The sequence below is a fragment of the Notamacropus eugenii genome, chromosome 1 (assembly GCF_028372415.1).
Source record: "Notamacropus eugenii isolate mMacEug1 chromosome 1, mMacEug1.pri_v2, whole genome shotgun sequence".
Classification (NCBI taxonomy): Eukaryota; Metazoa; Chordata; class Mammalia; order Diprotodontia; family Macropodidae; genus Notamacropus; species Notamacropus eugenii.
This window is the reverse complement of record NC_092872.1, coordinates 68,259,536-68,281,855: the sequence shown is the minus strand read 5'-3', so window position 1 is coordinate 68,281,855 and position 22,320 is coordinate 68,259,536. Positions and strand designations below refer to the sequence as shown.

General features: G+C 38.4%; 1 protein-coding gene across 1 annotated transcript in view; it reads right to left on the bottom strand.

The window, feature by feature from the left end:
* Nucleotides 1-1,494: 1,494 nt before the first annotated feature.
* PSAT1 (phosphoserine aminotransferase 1) overlaps nucleotides 1,495-22,320 on the bottom strand; it is a 40,304-nt gene continuing 19,478 nt past the window's right edge. Inside the window, exons 7-9 of the mRNA XM_072605041.1 lie at nucleotides 18,219-18,347; nucleotides 3,569-3,706; nucleotides 1,495-2,796 (exon numbers count right to left, since the gene is read on the bottom strand). Of these exons, the coding sequence (XP_072461142.1) occupies nucleotides 2,691-2,796; nucleotides 3,569-3,706; nucleotides 18,219-18,347 (373 nt within the window). The 3' untranslated portion in view covers nucleotides 1,495-2,690. The remainder of the gene's footprint in view (nucleotides 2,797-3,568; nucleotides 3,707-18,218; nucleotides 18,348-22,320) is intronic.

Below are 22,320 nucleotides of genomic sequence, written 5' to 3'. Positions count from 1 at the left end.
AAGGCCGCTCCAAATGATTAATAATAGGAAAAATGCAAATGAAAACATCTCTGACATTTCACCTCACATCTAGCAAATTAAAAAAGATGACAAAAGAAAGAGTCAATTTTGGAGACACTGCAGGAAGACAACCACACTAATATATTATTTGGAAAGGTGTGAATTGGTTCAATGATTCTGGAAAATAATTTAAAATGATAAAGTCATCCAAATGTTCATTTTGTTCACCTTTGACTCAGAGATCTTACTGCTAAGCATATACTCTAAGAAGATCAAAGGCAGAAAAATTAAGCCTAATATATGTCATAATATTAACAGCAACATTCTTTGTGGTAGCAAAAATGCTAGAAACAAAATGGGTCCCCGCTGATTAGGGAATAGTTGGATAAATGATTGTACATGAGTATAATGGAAGGTTAATCATGTAAAAGAATACTACAGACTAAAAACCCTCAGAGAAACATGGGAAGAATTATACGTAATGATGCAGAATTAAGGAATACAGAAAGTATAATGATCAAAGTAATATAAACAAAAAGAACCCTAAAATGATGCATAATCTTATGCAATTATAATGACCAGTATTGGCCTTGGAAAAAAGATGAGGAAATATGTTTCCTTCTTTTCTTTACACCTTACTCACCATCCTTAAATCTGGTGCCTTCCCTTCATCAATTAACTTGTATCCATTTTGTATATACTTCCATGTATATACTAACCCTCCTGATAGAACGTAAGCCCTCTGAAAGCAGTTTAATGTCTCCCTAGGATCTCACGAAGTGCCTAAGAAAATGCTTATTCACTGTTGGGTGTGAAATATTGTGTCAAACAAAGCCACTGTGTATATTGGCTTTGTTCAGCTAACAACAATAGCTAGCATTTATATAGAGTTCACAACACTTATTTCATCTGGTCCTCACAACAACCCTGGGAGATAAGTGCTATTATTTTCCTCCTTATACAAGTGAGAAAACTGAGGCTAAGAAATTAAGTGACTTGCACAGGGTCATCACACAGCTAGACTGGCAGAATTTGATTTCAGGTCTTCCAGACTCTAAGTTCAACACTATCCACTGTGCCACCTAGGATTTTTCTTTGTCACAAGGGAAGGTTTTCTAGATGATAGAAATAGGAAAATTATCTAGTATAAAACTAAGAAGACTAATTTACCTTTATTGGACAAGACATTATGATTAGCTTTTAGGGTTTGCAAAAGCACTTTCGAATGTTATTTTATTGGATCCTTCAACAACCAGGGAAGATTTATGATCCCCATTTTACAGATGAATTGAGGCAAAGACAGGTTAAGAAACTTGCCTAGAGTCACAATTTTAGTAAGTGTCTGAGGTTGGATTTGAACTCAGGTATTTTTGAACTTCAGGCCCAGTGTACTATCCACCACACCCAGATGTACAGGCATTTTATCCACTTTCTCTAACCAAAAATTATGAAGAATAGCCAGTACTCAATAAAGCAGGAAATGAAAGACACCTATAAGAGACAAGTTTTAGTACTTTTAATGTGGTTTAATGTGTTCAGTATCACATACTGATCAATACAGATAACAGAATAGGAAAAGGTTCATCATCAAGCAAATCTCCAGAAGAGTGTTGACCTCTCAAGAAGAGAAAAGTGAACAGTCAAGGTAATAAAGGTTCAGGGTATTTTAATAAAGGCTCTGGTTTGAACTTAACAGGCAGAAAGATGTTAGGGGAAAACTGCAAATTCTCCTGTGTGAAAAGAGAAGCAGAAAAAAAAATCCCCACCACACCACAATCCCTTGTTAATATACTGAGTAAGGTTTCTCGTATGACAACCGTGACTACTAGTATACGTCAAAGTATTGACATATACTACAAAGAACTGTGACTTGAAATATAAATGCATAGAGAAAAATAGTATACGATATTAAAAATAGACCTTAATAGAAACAGTCATTTTAGTTTGTCTCTTTTAAGAGAATATATAATACATAAAGGAAGACCCAGAGTTTGCCCTGTGCCTTGATTCTCTGAGCTAACAATGAGTGAGAATTTTGGGCCTAAATAAATGGAAGCAGACCATAAATGTAGCCCAGGCTACCAATCTAAACAGGCGTCAACAAGCTATGGCCTGCGGGCCAAATCTGGCTTGGCAGCCTGTAAGCTAAAAATGGCTCTTCTGTTTTAAGATAAAGTTTTATTGTATTTAAAAATGTAAAAAACATTCTTAACAAGCCTGATGTCCAAAAACAGGGAGAAGGCCAGATCTGGTCTATAGATTGTTGACCCTGGTCTAGAGCATCCTTAGTACCCCAGGAAATGTCTCGTCCCTTCCACTATTGATGTGTGTGCCCATAGATGCCAGAATATGCAAAACACTGAATTCAGCACGCAGTCAAATTTGCATACTGAGATTTAGCAAGAAAAAAAGCAAAAGGGAGGGAAAAAAGTGAACCTCAAATAAAATATAGGAAGTATAGCTTGAAAAATTTTTATAGTACTAGTCAGAGCAAAGATAGCAGCTGTTATTGACTTTGCAATAGCAAACTCTCTTGTAACAGTTTTGTTATTTTTTTAAGAGTTATAGTAGGCTTGTTTATCAAGAAAATAACTTAGTTTGTTAAATGCTTATAGCTATATATATGCCACAATTTTTTTAATAGATTGCCTGTTTTTAAATAGGCAGTATAAAAATTGGCAACAAAGTATTCATAGCCTATGCATTTCCATAAAAGTCTTCATAAATGCAGCCAGCTTCTGAACATCCTCCACGGTGACTGCATTATACAGGGAAGCACGCATTCCTCCAACAGACCTGGAGAAACCAAAGAGAGAATGTTTGACCACCATAGATGAGAGTAGTTTACTGAGTACACTACTTTTCATTCACCCTTTTCTAAAGGACGTTTACAAGACTGGAATCAGAGCATGAAAAGATCTTTCGGGGTTAACAAGTCCAACCTCCTTTTTACCCAATATAGCAAATGCAACATTCTTGATGGCCCATCTAGCCTTCACTTCTAATGAAGAACTTGCTAACTAATGAGATAGCTAGGTCCACCATGAGGCAGTTCTAATTAAAGCAACATGTCTCCCTGGTCAAATTCCTTCTCTAATACTATCAAGTCTTCCTTAAGTCTTTTCACCCCCAGCTTATAACAGTCGTGAGCTCTGTGCATTCTCAGACAGCCATTTGTTTTCATAATAATTCTGGATTTAGACTGCCTAATACCACTAATATTTATGGAGAAGTTGGAATTTTGAAAAAAGAAAAGAAAGTACAACACAGCATAGCATTATCAACTAAAATTGTTTTTTTAACCATAATTCCAGGCTATAATACACATTTTACATTCATTTCAAAAACAAAGGCATGTCAATTCCACATTCCACAAAAAAAAAAAAATGAAGATAATCACTTCTGTGATGATGGTTCTTTTTCAGCAAATTATATAACTGGTACTCTCAAAAAAACAACAAAGCACGAAAGGACAGGTCCCTGGCCATCCAACTCAATTAACTTTTACTTTTTCCTGCAAAGGCTAAGCCAAATCTCTACCTCAAGACTTTTGAGTCATTTTACTTACCTATGTCCTTTCAAAGAGATCATATTAAGGTCAAGAGCTTTCTCCAAAAACTTCTTTTCCAAATGCTCATCTCCCTTAGCACTACCAATACGGAAAGGGATGTTCATTCGACTTCTGTTCTGTTTCTCCACCGGGCATCTGAAAAATACTGCATTGGTTAAAGTATCTGTTCTGGAATGTGTAGATCATTATCGACAAATTATGCCTTGAAATCTTCCTGTGTGTAAGGCATTGTTCTCGAGACATTTAACAATCTAGTTGAGGAAGGATGGCAGGAACACAAGAAAAGGTATTACAAGGAAATAGCAAACGCATCAATCAAGTAGCATTTACTAAGGACCTACTCTGTGCCAGACACTGGGCTAAGCACTGGATGTAGAAAGGCAAAGTGAAAACACAAACAGTCCTGTCCTTAAAGAGAAAACAGTGTTGTAGGAGGATAGGGAGAAATCACAGCGGGTTGAATGGCGGTAGTTAGGGCAAGTCTTTTACTGAGGAGGTGATGGCATGACTTGAGCCTTGTGGAACTGAAATTATTTCAGCAGGCTGAAGAAAAGGACACTGTATTCTATTTAGGGGTAACAAAGCATTGTGTAAGAATTAGGCTTTTTCTTTCTCTCATCTCTTTTTTTCCTCTCTGTCTCTCTACATCTTCTCTTTCATCTCTCCTTTCTCTCCCTCCTTTCTTCCTCTTCCTTTTTCTTCCTTTATCTATTCCTCTTTCCCTTCTTTCCTTCCTTCCTTTCTTTTACCTACCCATAGATTTATTATTTGGTGTTTCCACTCCCCTCTGCCCCCAAGATAAAAAAAATTACCTTGTATTTATTTTGTAAATAATTAATTTGTGTATATGTTGTCTCCTCCATTAGAATGAAAGTTCCCCAGGCAAGAACTGCTTCATTTTTGTCTGTATAGTTTTAGAATCTGATATTTGGCACATTTGGTGCTTAATAAATGTTTGCTGATTAAGTGATATAAAGTCTTGCACGACAGTTCTAATCCAGTATCTCCCAATACCTCATCAACCATACCCAGGATGGAGATAACTCTGGATCCCTGAAGGCTATGCCAAGGTAGCACAAAATGTGACTGGTGGTACACCAAGTTGGAAAAGCCCTGAGTATGGGCTTCATTATGGGCAGTACCTCTCTTTTGTTTAAGTCTAAGTCTTAAGCTAAGTCTAGCTAAGTTCGGAGAACCTCAGTGCAAGGCTGGCTGAAGGATGGGGGCATTTTCAGCTCCAAAACCTTAAAGAAAATCTAAATTAGAAAAGGATTGGGAACTGTACAAGGAGAAAGGGTACTGACACCTGGAAATCAGACTTTCTTAAGTCATTTATGCAATACCAGCAAAACATCATTATTTTGGACTCTGCTAACTTAAAATCTCCAATAATTAGATTTGGGCTGAGCTGAGATTTCTCTTTGTACAATCTGTGAAGAAAGGGCGTAGGAAGTGAATGAATAATGGAAAGGAGATTATGGAAAGCATGATTAATCTACTGGAGAGAACAAACTGTTTTTCAAGGCTTCAGCTACAAAACTGTTTAAATGCAAATAACGCTAATTATCACAAACTTCATCTACTCATTATAGCACGCCCAGCAGGAGGCACTTTGTCAGCAGTTACTGTAGGTACTTAAAAGTAATAAAGCTCCATTTCTTTAAGAATATTCTATAATTTCAGTGTTTTGGTGTTTCGTCTAAGAAAGATCCCATGGTGAAGTAGAATGGGTCCCATTCTGTCTAGCCAGCTACAAACTAGATCATGCCTCACCTCCCATCTAGCCATCCAGCTGCTCACTTGGGTCATCTTGCCATCTGCCCTACAGGAGATGAGGTCTCACTCTTAACCCCCTTTCCTACCTCTTCCTACTGTGCCTCTGGGCACAGTAATTAAATCAATATTATCCTTGCTTTGACTGATTACCCTTTGGATCTACTCACCATTCTTGGTGGCCATTCCCCTACACAACACAGTTGTGGATACACAGCGAACTCCCTAACCAACTCAGGATATTAAAAGAAATTTAGAGATGATGAAAGCAAGACCAGGTATAACAGCGGCATGGACCTGCATGCAATGCAAAAGGACAAAATAAGCCAACGCTTATTTTAGAAAGCTAAGGACAACAAAAATGGTTTGTTGATTTGTATGATACTTTCAGGCTAGACTGAGAGAAAAGAAAAAAGACTTGAAAAATGGATAGGACCTCTGCTAGGATTGAATGAAACAAAAATAACTGACAACAGGAAGATATCAGAGGTGTTTAATTATTTTGTTTCTATTTTCTCTGTGGAGGAGAATGACATTTACGGTAGAAATAACAGGAAAATACTAATATGGAACTAATAGCTGTAGTACTCAGTAAGAAAGCCTTAGATGAATCCCGGTCCCCTGACCTAGATCAAACTACATTTTCTAACCTTGAAAGGGTCTGCTGGTGTGATTAATGAGTCACCAACGGGAAGATTTAAATGAAAAAGAGAGAGATACCATGAGGCAAGAGAAGGGCAGTGCTCCTGGGCCCCTTCTACTACAGTAAGAAACTTCTCTGCTTTATCTGAATTATGACCAAGTGTGAAACTCACCAAAGACTTGGCAGGCAACACAGGAAATATCTCTTGGAGAAATCTGATGTATCACCATAAATTTTGTGAATGCAGACACTCAAACGTTATTAGCGAGGGGCAAGTAGTGACAGGTGAAATCTGAACGATATTCCCCCATGTAAGTAGCTCCATCCGCCACACTTGGCTGGAGGGTGCTCAATGGATATGGAGGAAACTTACTGACAACCAGCAACTCTTGCCTAAGGGAAAAAACATCACAGCTGGCTCTTGGGTTCTGATTTTGAAAATAATGAGCAACTGAGAATATTTTCCAGGGATACTACGGAGATGTAAGAAAAGAACTAAAGCTCTGTTCTAGGAGGACAAAATCTAGATGTATCATGAAATCATTCATTTACTTATTTATTTATTTTTAAGTAGAAGCACATTCCATTTTATTTGAAGTCTCTGCTAGGTGAGATTCATTAAAATTAAACTGCAAATAAAAGCAGAGGAAGGGAAGTTGCCATTAAAAGTTATACTCTCCCCTAGAGGCACATACATAATTCCTATGAAAGTTAATAGAAGTCAAGTGTACACCTTTAAGGCAGACTAGATACTAAAGGGAATAACCAAATACCTTGTAACAGGCTTTGGATCTGAATTGCTGTCCCCTTTTTTCCATGAGATGCTAGGTTATTTCATAGCTGACATTTAAATTAAAAACACCACAGCCACTCTGTTTAGACATTCTACAGCTGGGAAAATGCAACATGCTGGTTCTGGCCTTGATGTTCAGCCATTAAATGTACATCTTATTTAAAAAAAGGAACAGTTGCCATGTGGAAAATTGGTGTTTTAGGCTTTTTCCCCCAAAAAAATTCACTCTTTGTACAGCAGTACATGTGGCACAATGGATAAAAAAGTATTGGCCTTGGAGTCAGGAAGACTTGAGTTCAAATTCTGTCTCAGACACATAGGAGCAGTGTGACCTGGGGAAGTGACTTAACTACCCTCTGCCTCAGTTTCTTCTTCTGTAAAAATGGGAATAATAGCATATACTTTACAGGATGGTTATGAGGATTGAACCAGATAATATATGCAAAAAGAGTTTTGCAAACCTTGAAGCATTATTTAAATTTTAGCTATTATGAAGGAACATAAGAATCTATTAGACATCTTTCTAATGCCGGCCTACTGAGTGACTTTGGAAAAAATCACTTCACTTGTCTAGGCCTCAATTTTCCCATCTGCAAAATGAAGGCGGTGGATTAGACAATCCTTAAGACCTGTTCTAGTACTGAGTCTACAAGGTTTTTATGAAAATGAAAGCCTAAAGTCCATATAATAAAGGAAGTAATTTTAAAGGCCCACTTATCTGTCACCATGGATCCCGGCCAAAACATATTCAAAACATCTCAGACAGGAGGGAAATGACAATGACTAAAAACAACAAATTCAACCTGGAAGTTTAAGTTTTCAGAAATCAGTTCACTAAGGTTCAGGTCCTCTGTAACTTCATTTATGATGAAGGCACAGCGCATGGAGTGCTGGACTAGGAGCAAGAATTTAAATGTGGCCTCACTAAATGTGTGACCCTGGCTAGGTCACTTAACCCCTCAGTCCCAGTTTCCCCACCTGTGAAAGAGATAATAACAGTCCCCACCTCCCAGAGCTGTGAGAATCACATGAGATCGCCCATCTAAATCACTTGGCAAACCTGCAAGTGCTATATAAATGGGTTGTTTGGGATGGGTTTTTTTGTTCCGTTGTTTTCAGTCACTGCTGACTCTTCATGACCCCATTTGGAGTTTTCTTGGCAAAGATACTGGAGTGGCTTGCCATTTCTTTCTCCAGTTCATTTTATAGATGAGGAACTGGGAATGAAGAATGTGGCATATGTTATCAGAATGGGCTGGATTTGTTGGGGGGTTTTTTTACCCCCAACAGTTTTGCTTTGTTACAAGGGTAGGTTCACCAATAAAACCTTTTTAAAAAAAAAATGTAATTGGCTGCGTACACTGAAAGATAATGGGATGCAAGGAAAGTGACAAAGGCTCCCAGTATAAGCAAACAAGGTTACCACTCACTACTGTACATTCTGTCCTAGCAAAGGGGCCGTAACTCCACAGAAATAACACATTGAAGCAGAATCACTGCATGGAAACCAGCGGTCCTAAAGGATGCATCAATATAAGTATGAGTTATGGCAGATCATATGTAGTTGGAAAGGCTTAGGACATGGACCAGGAAATGAATTGTCATCTCCACCCACCTGACTAAATTCACAGAGGCTTATTGATAGAGGCTGGCTACTAGAGAGTGAATTTTCTTGGTAACAATTATGTGATGATGATGATGATAAATAGCTAGCATTTATACAGTACATTAATATTGGCAAAGCATTTTACAAATATCTCATTTGATCCTCCCAACTCTGGGAAGTAGGTGCTATTATCCCCATTTTACAGATGAGGAAACAGAGGCATATGGAGATTAAGTGATTTGCTAGTGTGACCTTAGGCTAGTAAGCATCAGAGGTAAGATTTGAACTCAGGCTTTCCTGACTCCAAATCCAGCTCTGTCCACTGAGCCACCTAGTCTCCTCTAACAATGATCATGCTTAATAATAATAGCTAGCACATATATGGTACTTTAAGGTATATAAAGCACTTTATAAATATTATCTCATTTTATCCCAGCTACAACCTTGGGAGGTAGGTGGCATAGTTACTCACGAAATAATGGACTAAGAGGTTCCTATATTCATAGGAAATTAATTAAGTCAGTGATCTCCTGAAGTTCTGATGATGGCTCTTCCAGGCACCCCCATGTTGGGTACTGTCTTCCATGCTGAAGCATGCATGGAAATATATTTGAACTAAAGTCCAGAAATATTTAATGGACTAATGTCCATTAGCCACTTTAGACAATACCTAGAAACAGGAGGAAAATAGTATACTCTGCTTTAAAGAACTCAAAACCAGCCTGCTCTCTGGGCAGGACCCCCAAGGCACCTGGACACAGCATGTAGACCCAAGCTCCCATATTCTGAGATTCAAAGATCAGGAATTCTGAGGTTAATTCCCAGGTTTCCTATGGAAATCATGGAATAGCACAAACTAACCACTCTCAGGGTTCCTTTGGATTTAATTAGACAGTATCTCCTGGATTGTTGCTATTTTCCTATGGCCTTTGAGCTTCTAGCTTTAAAATTGGGCAGTCAGGGATACTGGTGCTCTCTTGGTGAAGCTGTGAATTAATCCAGTCATCCTGGAACCATGACCCCAAGGTCAACTAGTAAGACTAAGCCTGTACTCCAAAAAAGGCCAAAGAAAGAGAAAAGGACCCATATGTACAAAAATACTTTATATCAGCTCTTTTTGTAGTAGCAAATAACTGGAGAGCTAAAACCAATCAGAACTCCAGAGGATTTATGAGGAAAGATGTTACACAAATATGATGTACTCAAGGGGTAGAAGCAGACACATTGTTAGAGTGCAGTGAGGATGAAAGTGGGGAATTTTGACAGCTATCGAAAAATTCTAAACATAGACCCTACTTCTTCTGTAAAGACCAAAACAGAAGACTTGGAACTTCTGCATGTTTACTAGCTATATGACCCTGGGCAAGACTCTGAAGAGCTCTGAACCTCGGTTTTCTCATCTGGAAAAAGGGGGGGAGGTGGATGTGATGACCTTGGAGATCATTTCCAGCTTAAAATCTGTGATCCTACGACTCCACTAAAGGAACTCAGTCATTCTCTTTTAGGTGTGTAACCAGCAAAAAGAAAAGAAAAAAAGTCCTCAATATGGCAGCAACACAAAGGTGGGTAATCTCTGTCTACTTTAGGCAGGGCTCCTTCTCTTGGCTTTGGTAATTATTTTTTACCAACTTCAGTAACTTTTCCTGCTCAAGTTCTCAATGTACTTCCCTAACTAGCTTGTACTGGTATGTTTGTGTCTCATAAAACGCCCCAGAGCAGATGCCAAGGAGTTCCATATATCTGTGAATAATGTGCTTAAACTCCCTGAAATATCAATGTAAGATCAGTAGGAGGTAGGTGTAAAGAGAAAGCAGCATCCCAGGGGAACTTAGAGCTGAAAAGACAGTGGAATTACAAGATTCGTAGTGTCCAAGAAGGTGACAATCAGAAAATGAGAAATTTGGTGCTCAGCATTCCTCTAATGGCTTGGGACCATTTGGACTATTTAAACAAAGCAGTGAGATGAACTCATGGGAATCACACACTTGAGTGCATATCATTCCCTCTTACTAAGGACTGCCAATTTCACTGGAAAATCTACAAATAATGACCTAACTGGAAATCTTGTTCCTCAATGAAGCTCCCCCTGAGGAATAGGGTGAGTGCATCCAAACCATGCTAATTTCCTTTCTAAGGGAAGAATACCTCAAAAAACAAAAAGAAACACCAGAATGAAACCTGAGTTCAAGGAATGTGAAAGTTAGAAATGACCTGAGGTGTCATTTAGTTCAACACCTACCAGAAACATGAATCCTCTTGGAAATATTAAATGAACCCAACTTGAATACTGTCAATAATGGGGAATTCACTACTTACCAAGATAATCAATTCTATTTCTTATACTGAAGTTGACATCATTCATCCCTTTCTAGTTCTACCTCTACCCTCTGTATACAAGAATAAGGCTAATTCCTTTTCTGCCCTCTGTATACAAGAATAAGGCTAATTCCTTTTCTATTTGGCAATCCTTTAAACATTTAAAGACAGCAGTGATGCAACTGTTGCCTAGTCTCATCTTCTACAGGATAAACATTTGCAGTTCCTTCAACTGATCTCCGAATAAGAGATGGCACCTTGCCTTGTTTTTTTTTTTACATAGGTGGGAGACTATGGGTGTAGGATACTACATATGTACGTGTATATGTGTATAAATTATAGTATATTTGTATATACCATGTATGTGTACACATTCTCTGTATATCCTATCTATATGTATACTATATATTTCATTATACATTGCATGTCTCATATACATATACATATAGGACATACATAGTGAAAAAAACCTTATATTTATATGCATCAGATTTTTGCACTGTTTTATTTTGCCAATTTTTTTCTGTATTTTGAGAGATTTTTTCTCGGATGGTAGAGGAGGAATCCATCAGGAATTATAGGTGATGCAAAAACAAGAGGTAGCAATAATTTTTAAAAATTGATTCTTGAGAGAAGGCTTCAAAATATAACATTAATGCACCTGTAATTTAGGTTGGGGAAAGAGACCTTTCACATAGCTCCTCCTATGTTCTAGGTTCTGGTCCCCTGGTCCTGGGCAAAGGCCTGGAACAGGTACAGAAGAATTAGTATGAAAACAAATGGAAGATTTGGTGCTCAGAATTCCTATAAAAATAGCTTGGAACAGTTTGGACTATTTGAACTGGTTGGCAGAAAATACTCAAGGGCATCATGGGCATACCAAAAAATCCCCATTCTGGTTCATCAACTACAAATGCTACTAAATAATACAGAAATAATGACCTAACTGAGGATTCTTTTCCTCGATGAACTCCCTCAGAACTATGCTTTCCAGTCAAGATCTGTCACCCCTACTCATTGAAATGGTGTAGTCTATTTTTCCTACACAAACAAAAAAACAGTAGCAAGAGAGGGTGTTAATTGCACCTGGAAAGTAACCTATCTTATCCAAAAGTCTGATTTTCAGCCTCTGAGTTGAAGCACCTTTCGTCCATCCCTCTCTTGGGGGCTAGATTCCCCCTATTGTCTCCTAGACTGAAACAAAAGAGAAAATTTCAGAACAGCTCTCGGTAGATGCAGGGAAAACACTGGAGAGTTGCCAGGAAGTTAAGCACTGGTTGTTTTGAGGTGACACTAACAAGACCAATCTGATTTTGTCAGAAGAATAATTTTGCATGAACGTTTTTAATATAGTATAGCACAGAAGATTGAGTGATGAATTTGCATTCAGAAAGATTTGGGTTTGAATCCTACTTGGTAGTTACTGATCGTATAGCCCTGAACAAGTCACTTAACTTCTGAGTCTGTTTCTTCATTTGTACAATGGTAATAATGACGTCTATGGCACTAATATCACAGGGTTGTTGTGATTCCACAATGAGACAAAGGATTTAAAGTGTTTTACCAATTTTAAAGCAATCTACAAATGTCAGTTCTTATTTATTATTGTTCTAAATAGGACTTCTTGGGACAGGAGTACTTAGAAATTTAAAAAAACACTTACAGTTTATTCTATATGAGATGAAATGACACCTAGGATAACACTGTTTATGGTTATAGAAACCTGACTGCCCCATGTACTACACTTGAATTGCCAACTTACCAGCGAATGAATATCCTAGCTGTGGTCTAACTGTTAAGGTGTATGACGGGGAAAAGGGATGCTCAGAAGTTTAGTTCCATCTATTCTTTTTAAATTTCATTTTTTTCCCCTTTTCCCAAGATGCCTGCCTTTTCCTAGCATCATTCCCTAGAATTTTTACATATTAGGTTTTGATGGCATGCTCATGCTCATGTATTTAGAAATACATAGGTTTTTTTTTTCCTTTTAATTGTCTATTTCCTTAAAATACATAAGAGGGAAGTCCAACAAGACAGCAGGGGAGGGAGGGGGAGTCCAGGAAGTATTACCATTGGGGAAAGTTTGTTTTCCACAAAAAGATCAAGGGGTTAAAATGGGCATTTGGAAATAAGAACCATTCTAGTATCATTTTTATTCTGGGGATAAAGGTCTTAATGGGAAAAAAATATATGTATTTACGAATATACTGGGTAGAGGGAGAATGGAGGGGAGAATTTAAAGAGACTGGGGAACAAGAGTGGAATAGGTTTTAAGATAAGACCCATGGGAAAGTTTCACAGAACTATACCACAATTGGATTAGATGAATAGTTCAATTATCATCATGATCACTGTGTTTTTTACAGTTGGTTACTACCCATCACCAGGAGGCAAATCCAAGGGTAAATGGATTAAAACCTTCATATTCCCAAATGGTTTCCCTAGGCTTTGTTGCAAAGAATGCAAAAATACAGAAAGGTCTCAGTATATAACAGGGCTAAAATTATAGGTTGCATCATTGCAAGAGCCCACTTTTCCCATTTAGCCAGAGTAGAGCTACAGATGCATACAGATGTACACAAGGATCATGGTAAGTCCCAGGTTCCTGCTTCTAAGTATGCCTTGTCCTTAAAAGCTTTATGGTAACTACATTCGTCTAGTAGCCTTTGAAGAAACAGGTCCAGGTTGTTGAATGGCTAGGACAGTGCCCCAGCATCAGACCCTGGGGGAGGCAGAAGGGGAGTATTGGTGGGGATAGAGACATTATTCTAACCTATCACAATTCCCATCATGGACTCTCCACCTTAAATATACGCATAACCTTCTGTCTCCAACACATGCTAGGTTTACTTAGTACTCCTGTTTCTTTAGATTTACTTTGCTTGTGTTGTGTTCATCCTTTGTTGCTGAAGAAGACCATGCCATCAGAGAAATGATGACCTGACTTGCACTTGACTTTGTTTTGAGTGAGGGAGGGCTGTGCAGGTTGCCAGCCTCACTTCTCCTCCAGGGCCATCTGAATCCAGTGACCAGATGTTCATCAGGATGACTGGAGATGACCCAGGATGCACTGGGAGGCCTTGGGCCCTTTAGGCAAGATCTTTGCAGGTTTGCAGGTGTTCACTTAGGGGGATGTGACATCCATTCATTGAACAGATTTACTTTGCTATTTTGTCCTTCAAGATCTAGTTCATTTCCCACCTTCATTACAAAATCTTCTATTGGCTCCAAGATGCAACGTTTCCCTGACTCTAAACTCCTAAATCAGTTCCCCACATTCAAACATCTAATAATATACTGTCTCGTATGGCTTTGTTAATGGGGCACAGTGGGAAAAAAATGCTAGATTTTCAGACACGGGACTTAATATGACTCTGCCACTTCCTGGCCCTAGGTTTCTTCATTTGTAAAATGAGCGGGACGGAGCAGATGACCTTTAAGGTTTCTCCCACATCAAAATCTATAATTTTATGACTATAAATCTTTTAAGGACAGCAAATAGATCTTTTGCTTTTGATCCCCCCATAGCACCTAGCATGGTGATGGATATTTACATAAAGGGTAGTCAGTGAAAATATATTATTTAATTGATACTTTGGTTTCATAAATAATTGATTGCAGACAACTAATTCATCCCCAAAGCAAAGCTCACAGAGTGAGTCTGAGGAAGTTCCATCTTGTAGTATACAAAGCAATTTACTCTCTTAAGGCACAAATATTAGGTGGAAAGGTAGCCTGAGAGTGGTAGTTAAAGCCCAAGTAATGAAACAGGTGTCTGATATATATCCCCAGGACAAGAACATGGAAGTCTGTCCAAGGGGCATACAGAAGAGGCAGGGAGCAAAATGGGATGTATTTCCTAGAGTGGACCTCCTTCTCTTTTTGTGTGTCCTGTACCCTTTGGGCAGTCTGGTGAAGCCTATAGATCTCTTCTCAGAATAAAGCTTTTAAATACATGAAATAAAACACATAGGATTACAAAGGAAACCATTATGTTGAAATTAAGTTCAGAAGAATAAAGAACAAAAATTCCCAGACCCTAGATTTGGAACCCCTGCCCTAGAGGGAAATTTAAGTTTGGTTTGGTTTGGTTTGGTTTGGTTTTCTTCAAGGGCAAGTCTCTGATGGTGAGAGGCATCTTATAAGCTTGATATCCTATTTGTTATGCCTTTACCTCTGACCCTTTATGGTCTGCCTTAACTCTTTCCCTGCCCTTTTCCTTTTTCTCCTCTCCTTTGAATCCCACTTTGTACAAGTTGTCTTGTCTTCTTGGCCATTACAAAGAGGCTGGGCAGATGGCTATAGAAAGAGTGCAGTTTTGTTATCTACTCAAACAAATGTTGTTCTCAGGCTTTCCACTCCCATCACCATCCCCTTTGCTAATGGATACCCACAAGTAGTTCTATGGTGGTTTTCTTTAAGATTAAGGTTCTTTCCTTCTTACAGTATAACTGATTATATGAACTTATGGCAAGAAGAATGTTTTTGGCATAGATTACTCCTTCCCATCTTCCCTTCCCCCAAATCCTGAAAATAGTTTCAGGATGCACCATTGTTTTTAATTTGACTAACTGCTAAATTCATCTGCATTTCTCTGCATGCACATGAGATGACAGTAGCCCAGAAACATTCCAGTAATAGGAGATGCCAAACTCAGATTAAAAATTCTGCTGTAGATAGTCTATAAAATCACAGTGTAATGGAAAGAGCACTGGTCTTGGCCTCAGAATTTCTGATCTTTAATAGCCATGGAAACCTGGATGGGCTCCTTAACTTCTCTGGGCTTCAACTTCCTCAAATTCAAAGAAGGAATATAACTATAAATAAAATAACTATATTTGATTTAACTGCTTCATGGCATTGTTAGGCTAAAAGTGCTTTTTAAATCTCAAAGTGCCATAGAATTTTATGATACTGTTATTACAAACTGGAGAGGCCATGCATGAATTAATCATAACAACATGTTAAACATAAAGTTGGCAAATTGACTTTATAGTTTCAACCACCATAAATAAATAATCATTATCATCATCATTATCATTCAAAGATAATTAAGGTAGACTTTCAGATCCTTGAGTACATGCCGTATAGTGAACTAAGGACAGGGCTTGGACAAGAGTAGCATGGGAGGGCCTAGAATGGATGGGTTATGACCTGTGTATCACTGGCAGTAATATTCCTATTACTGAGATCACAAGTCCATTTGAGTATAATAATAGCAAAGAAGATACTCCATACGACAACCGTGATGACTACATAATAAAAATAAATTCAACATCTATTTTTCCCAGTTCCCATCCCTTTGTCCCTCAGGCCACCAAGACCCCATCTAGGAAGCTGGGCAAAAAAGGTGACATGGCTACTAAGGACAAGCTAAGGATAATCCTTCTGGTAATACACAAAACCACCAGGTCTTGACAACTACCTTGCTACTATATCCTCAGGTCTTTTGGACCTTACCATCCGCCCTGGTGGTATGTTGGGCACTGCCATCTTACTGGTTGACATACCCTTAATGACCCATGGCTCTTGCCATGACACTGACCCTGACACTGACTCCCCTGCTACTTTTTTATGGCTTATCTCTCCCAACAAAAGAATGAGCTCCTGGAGAGTATAAATTGTCTCACTTTTTCCATTTGTATCCCAAGTGCTTAGAACACAGTTCTTGACATGTAGTAAGCCCTTAATAAATACTTCTTCATTTGTTTATTCATTCATTATTACTTCAAGCACTTGAAAGCAGTGTGGCATTGGTGATAAGGGGAAGTAAGAAAGCTCTGTTAAAAATGCCCTTTAATCCAATCCAACTGCAGTAGTTTGAGACACCAGAAAAAATTCCATTTGCTAGGACATTAACAAGTATCTGTTCACTGATTTCTTTTGCTTGCTGGCAATGGAACACAAGGAAATGTTTTAAAATAACAAGTAGACGTTCAAACGCCATTATCAATTTAACTTACATAAACTTTCTTTCCAAAAATTTTAATATATTTTACTCTTAAATAGGTGATGTTTCCTGTCTGATGCTTATGGATGAAGGAAATGTGGGCACATTACCTTCATTCCCACAACAGCATAGTAAGAAACTGCTCTTGTTTCACATTTAAATCCCTCAAAGTTTATTCTTACCTTTTCAGGTTACATCCCCTTCATGTAATCTATGTGCAGTCAAAACTGGCCTATTTTGTCCCCCAACAGAACATTTTCTTCTGTGCCTTAGTATCAGCTGTCTATACCCTAAACCTGGGATGCTGCCCCTCTTCTAGCCTTGGTTTTGTCACAGCATCTTATAAGATCATGGCCACCAGTGTATAAAAACAAGCCTCTGGGGGCTGGGAACATTTCACAGAATCCAGTCAAGACCAAGAGAGATAAATCTCCTAATCTCTATTTGAACAAGTCAAACATCAGTCCTGGGTTGGACTGAATCAGACTCTTCCACTTCTCTTTCTCCCTTTCTCAGACCATGAACTAATTTCAATGTTCACAAAAAAACATGAATTTTGTCTTGCATGTAATGGATTAACATCTTGCTTCCTCATCACTCACTTCCTTAAAATCCCTAGGAAGCTGAGGAAAATTGGTAACATAGTACACCAGTAATACACATTAGAGATAGGATTTTTCCTTGTACAAAAGAGAAAAGCTGAGAAACGATTTTTGAAGCTTCTGCCTTCTTCTCTCCCCTTCCGCTTTTCTTCCCATATGTTGGTCTGATACTAATGTGGAGATTGATTCTCCATTTATCTCCAACATAGATGGCAATGAGAGGGCAGCTGGGTGGCTCAGTGGAGAGTGCTGGACCTGGAGTCAGGAAGACCTGAATTCAAATCTGGCCTCAGACACTCACTATCTCTGTGACCCAGAGTAGTCACTTATAACCTCTGTTTGCTTTAATCCACTGGAGAAGGAAATGGCAAATCGCTTCAGCATGTTTGCCAAAAAAACACCCACATAGGGTCACTAGGAATCGGTCATGACTCAACAACTGTCTCCAGCCATCCTGGAGCAGGACCCTGTTGGCTGGAAAAAATATCATTCAATAAATCTCATTTAAATAGGTAGGTGGGTTTCTCCTCCCTTTTTCTTTTCCTAGTGTGAATGATGACTTACCACAAAATCACTTATTTGCGAAGGCATTTTCTGCCAAACATAGGAATTACGGTGGGTAGGAGAATTTAATGATCTGTTCATTTTAAGGGGAAAAAAAATCCCAAGAACACAGAAAAATAGCACAAATTCTAATGCTCACCTCTGGTAGAAATTACAGAGCTTAAAGTGGCAATAGAGCTGAACAACTTGACAAGCGTGATTTTCTAACATCTCAGAAAGTCTAGCAAGGAAGTAATTAGTCCTTTTTTCCCCAGAGGATTGTGGGCACTTAATTCAAAAATGTTTGTATTAATGACATCAAAGCCAGTGATGACATTAATGAATGATGGATATGGTATCACACACATACACTTTTAAATGAACAAGAAACGCAAAAACACAAAACGAAATCTCAACTTACACATAGAATCCTTGGGATTCATCAATAATACCATAAATCATTTCAGATTTGATTAGGCTAAGTTCCTCCATAGCCGTAGCACCACCATTGTTCTTAATCCATTCCAGGACCAAGCCCACGATGTAGATGCTGAAATAATGACAAAAGAAGCTGTTTAGCTTAGCTCTGGTAAGCAAAAAGGGACACGTGCAGGCGGCATAGTAGGAATTGCTAATTAGGATTAAATATACATATTTACTTTCCACTGCTTGAAAGTTCTAAAAATATTACTACTACTACTACCACCACTATTGCTACCGCCACCACCACCACCACCACCGCTACTACTATGGCTGCTAATAATAATAATTATATTTGAGCCTTATAGGACTCAAAGGTTTACAGAGCTCTTTCTTTGCAGCAGCTTGTAGCAGACAGCACAAATACCATTGTCCCAAGTTTACAGATACAAAAACTGAGGCTTATCAATGGTTACCCATCTAGGCACCAGCATTCACACCCAGGTCTTTTGACTTTAAGGCATTTCTGGGCCTTTTGGACCCTGGTACAGAAGAGAGGTTCATAGAACAGAAAACAAAACAACAGTATTTTAAACATTTACAGGAGTGATAGTCGGAGAAATCTCTACAGGGACCCACTCTAATCTTGCAAAAAGCCTTTTTTTTTTTTTTTAAGAAAGACAGAAGTGGGTCAAAGGATATAAACTGGCAGTTTTCAGAGAAAGAAATTAAAGCTATCTATAGTCATATGAAAAAATGTTCTAAATCACTGTTGATTAGAGCGATGCAAATCAAAACAACTCTGAGGTGCCACATCACACCCATCAGATTGGCTAACATGACAAAACAGGAAGATGATAAATGTTGAAGAAGATGTGGGAGAGTTGGAACACTAATTCACTGTTGGTGGAGCTGTGAGCTGATCCAACCATTCTGGAGAGCAATTTGGAACTATGCCCAAAGGGTTACAAAAATGTGCATATCCTTTCATATAGTAATATCACTTCTGGGACTCTGTCCCAAAGAGATCATAGAAATGGGAAAGGGTCCCACATGTGCAAAAATATCTATAGCAGCTCTCTTTGTGGAGGCCCAAAACTTGAAATCAAGGGCATGTCCATCAACTGGGGAATGGCTGAACAAGTTGTGGTATATGTATGTAATGGAATACTATTGTGCTGTAAGGAATGATGAACAGGAAGACTTCAGAGAGGCCTGGAAAAACTTGTTTGAGCTGATGCTGAGTTAAAGGAGCAGAACCAGAAGAACTTTGTACACAGCAACAACCACAGTGTGTGAGAAATTTTTCTGGTAGACTTAGTACTTCGTAACAATGCAAAGGCTTAAAAAATTCCCAGTGGACTCTTGAGGCAAAATGCCTTCCACATTCAGAGAAGGAACTATGGAATTGGATCGCAGAATGAAGCAGACCATTTTCTTTTGTATTATGTGTTCTTTTTGTTTTGTTTTATGGTTTCTCCCATTCATTTTAATTCTTCTATGCAACATGACTAAGGTGAAAATGTATTTAATAGGAATGTATGTGTAGAACCTATGTAAGAGTATATGCTGTCTCAGGGAGAGAGTGGGGAGGGAAGAGGGAAGGAGGGGGAAAAAAATCTAAGATATATGGAAGTGATTATAGAACACCAAAAACAAATAAAATAATTTAATAAAAAAAAAAAAGAAAAAGAAGTGGCACACTTCCACTTTGCAGTCTGTCCTTAAAGACAGTGAGAGAAAGCCAAGTTGTTTTAGGGAGAGGGAGAGAGAGAGAGAGTGCAGTAAAGTCCAGCTTTTCATAGGCACGTTCTCTTTAGCAGATCTGGGATGATGGTACTTGACCCCTATGTAGAAAAGCTAACTCACTCTAAATCCTAAAAGGTTTCCTGATGGCTAACCAGGATAAGCCCCATAGTCAGGTGTAATAACAAGAGTGCTGAATTCAGAGTTGAAAAGCCTGAATGTGAATTCCCATCTCTACTGCTACTCTGATCCTCAGTTTCCTCATTCAAAATGTGAATAACAGCTCTACCTCATAAGGTTGCTGTTAATAATATATGTATAAGAACACTCTAACCTACAAAGCACTTGATATTATTTTTTTTGAGGGGTTAGCAATCACTTTAATTAAGCACATGTATCATTCCTTTAGCCATATAATCACAAGTACATATTTCATTCAGTTAGTTCAGGAAGTCAGCACCCTGAATTGCAAAGAAAATATAGGGAAATAAAAGATCAACAGACATGGCATCCTCTGTCTGAATTCATTAGACTGCCTGACCATAGTTACCACAGAGGGAAGCACAACATCTGAGTTCTCAAAGCCAGCAAGCTAGCAGCTTCCTAGAGTCCTCATCTGGCCAAACGAACACTTCCTATCAGTAAGCCCCAAAGTAATCAAGAGACATGGCTTCGTTTGCCTGACCATAATTCAACAGACAGGTACAACTGCCTGACCATAGGCATGGCATTGGGGTTTTCAAGGGGAGTGGGGTGGGGCACTGCTCCTTAGCAGCTTCCCAGGGTACTCATTTAGCACTCAAACCTTCTTGCAAAAACTAAGCCCCAAAGTAAAACCTCATTCTCAGAGTATTTATACATTTTTTAGAGTCAGAGGGCAAACCAACCCTTGAGAATCAGTGCCTCTCATTTAACAAAAGCTGTGAGTGTTCCTACAAATCTTCCCTAATCAAACTCTCAAATTCCCCTTAATAGGCAGTCTCATTAATGGGTGGGGAAGATCTTTAATCACATTAACAATACCAATACATATACTGTTTCTAGTTAAAGAAACTGTTGTTTCTGTACTTTACTCCTTGTAAAGACTCTGAACCTTGCCTTTATCAATCAAGAGTCTTTATAACCAAGAGATTGATAAAAGCAAGATTCAATCAGAGGCACTTGAGTATACTAAAACAAAAAGAGAAAAAAGTCCTATTTTGATTGAGATCACACTGGCATATAGTTTGTGCTTAATTGCATTACTAAGACTAAAGGACCACTATTATCCCACATTTTCTATCTCCCTGTGATGGTGCACTTAATGATATTATTACTGTAAATTCACTGCCTCACAAGTCACCTGTGTACCTGAACAATTTAGACCTTTATCCCACTTACTTCTTAAGACACAAAAGAAATTTGCCCTAATCCCCCAAAACATCATCATCAACCACTCAGAAAGGATCAGCTCTGTTTGTCAAAAGTTATATAAATGTGAGATAGTATTATTATCATTTATCAACACTGATGTTTTTAGAAGATGAAACCTGTCTTCAAACAACACACCCTTCCACCTCCACACTGTATTCCTCCTAGGGGTGTCTTCTGGATCCTTCTGAAAAGTTTAGTAGAAGTTGTTATATCTCCTAACTGGTCTGCCAATCAATCAATAAGCATTTATTAAGGACTCACTAAGTATTATATATGGAGAGTACACAAAGACAAAAGTGAAACTGTCCTTGACCCCAAGGGTCTGCCATTCTACAGGGGAAAATAACATACATATGTATATCATATACATATACACATAAGTGTATATATATATATACACATATATATGTATATGTGTATGTATGTATATATGGATTGATGTGTGTATGTATATATGTATACACAGAAAAGTACAGAATGAAAAGGCACTAGCAATTAGCGGGGAGAGGGTAGGAAATCAGAAAAGACTTCATGGAAAAGAGTGGTCTTTGGCTAAACCTTGAAAGAAACTGGATTCCTAGAGTCAAAGGTGAGAGTGAGAAAAGAGTGTATTTCAAGCAGAAGGACCAGAACAGACCCCTTGGCAGAACAAGATGGTAGAACAGAATCAGAAGTAATCTGAGTTTCAGGTGTTTCCATAATTTAAACCACCTAACACTCCTACTTGCTTTCTTAGGGGACCTGAGTCTTATTTGGGGATACGGACTAGCTCATCAACACAGTCCCTCTGTAACTGGGACAAGCAGACAGAGTATCCTCTGAGAACCAGGAGATTACAACATGATAAAGACAAGATGCTCAGAGAGGAATCCTAGTCTCTGCAACCCCACTCCTGATGCTCTCCTAGTTCCTGGGAGTCTTATAAAAGACCTTTTAAATGATCC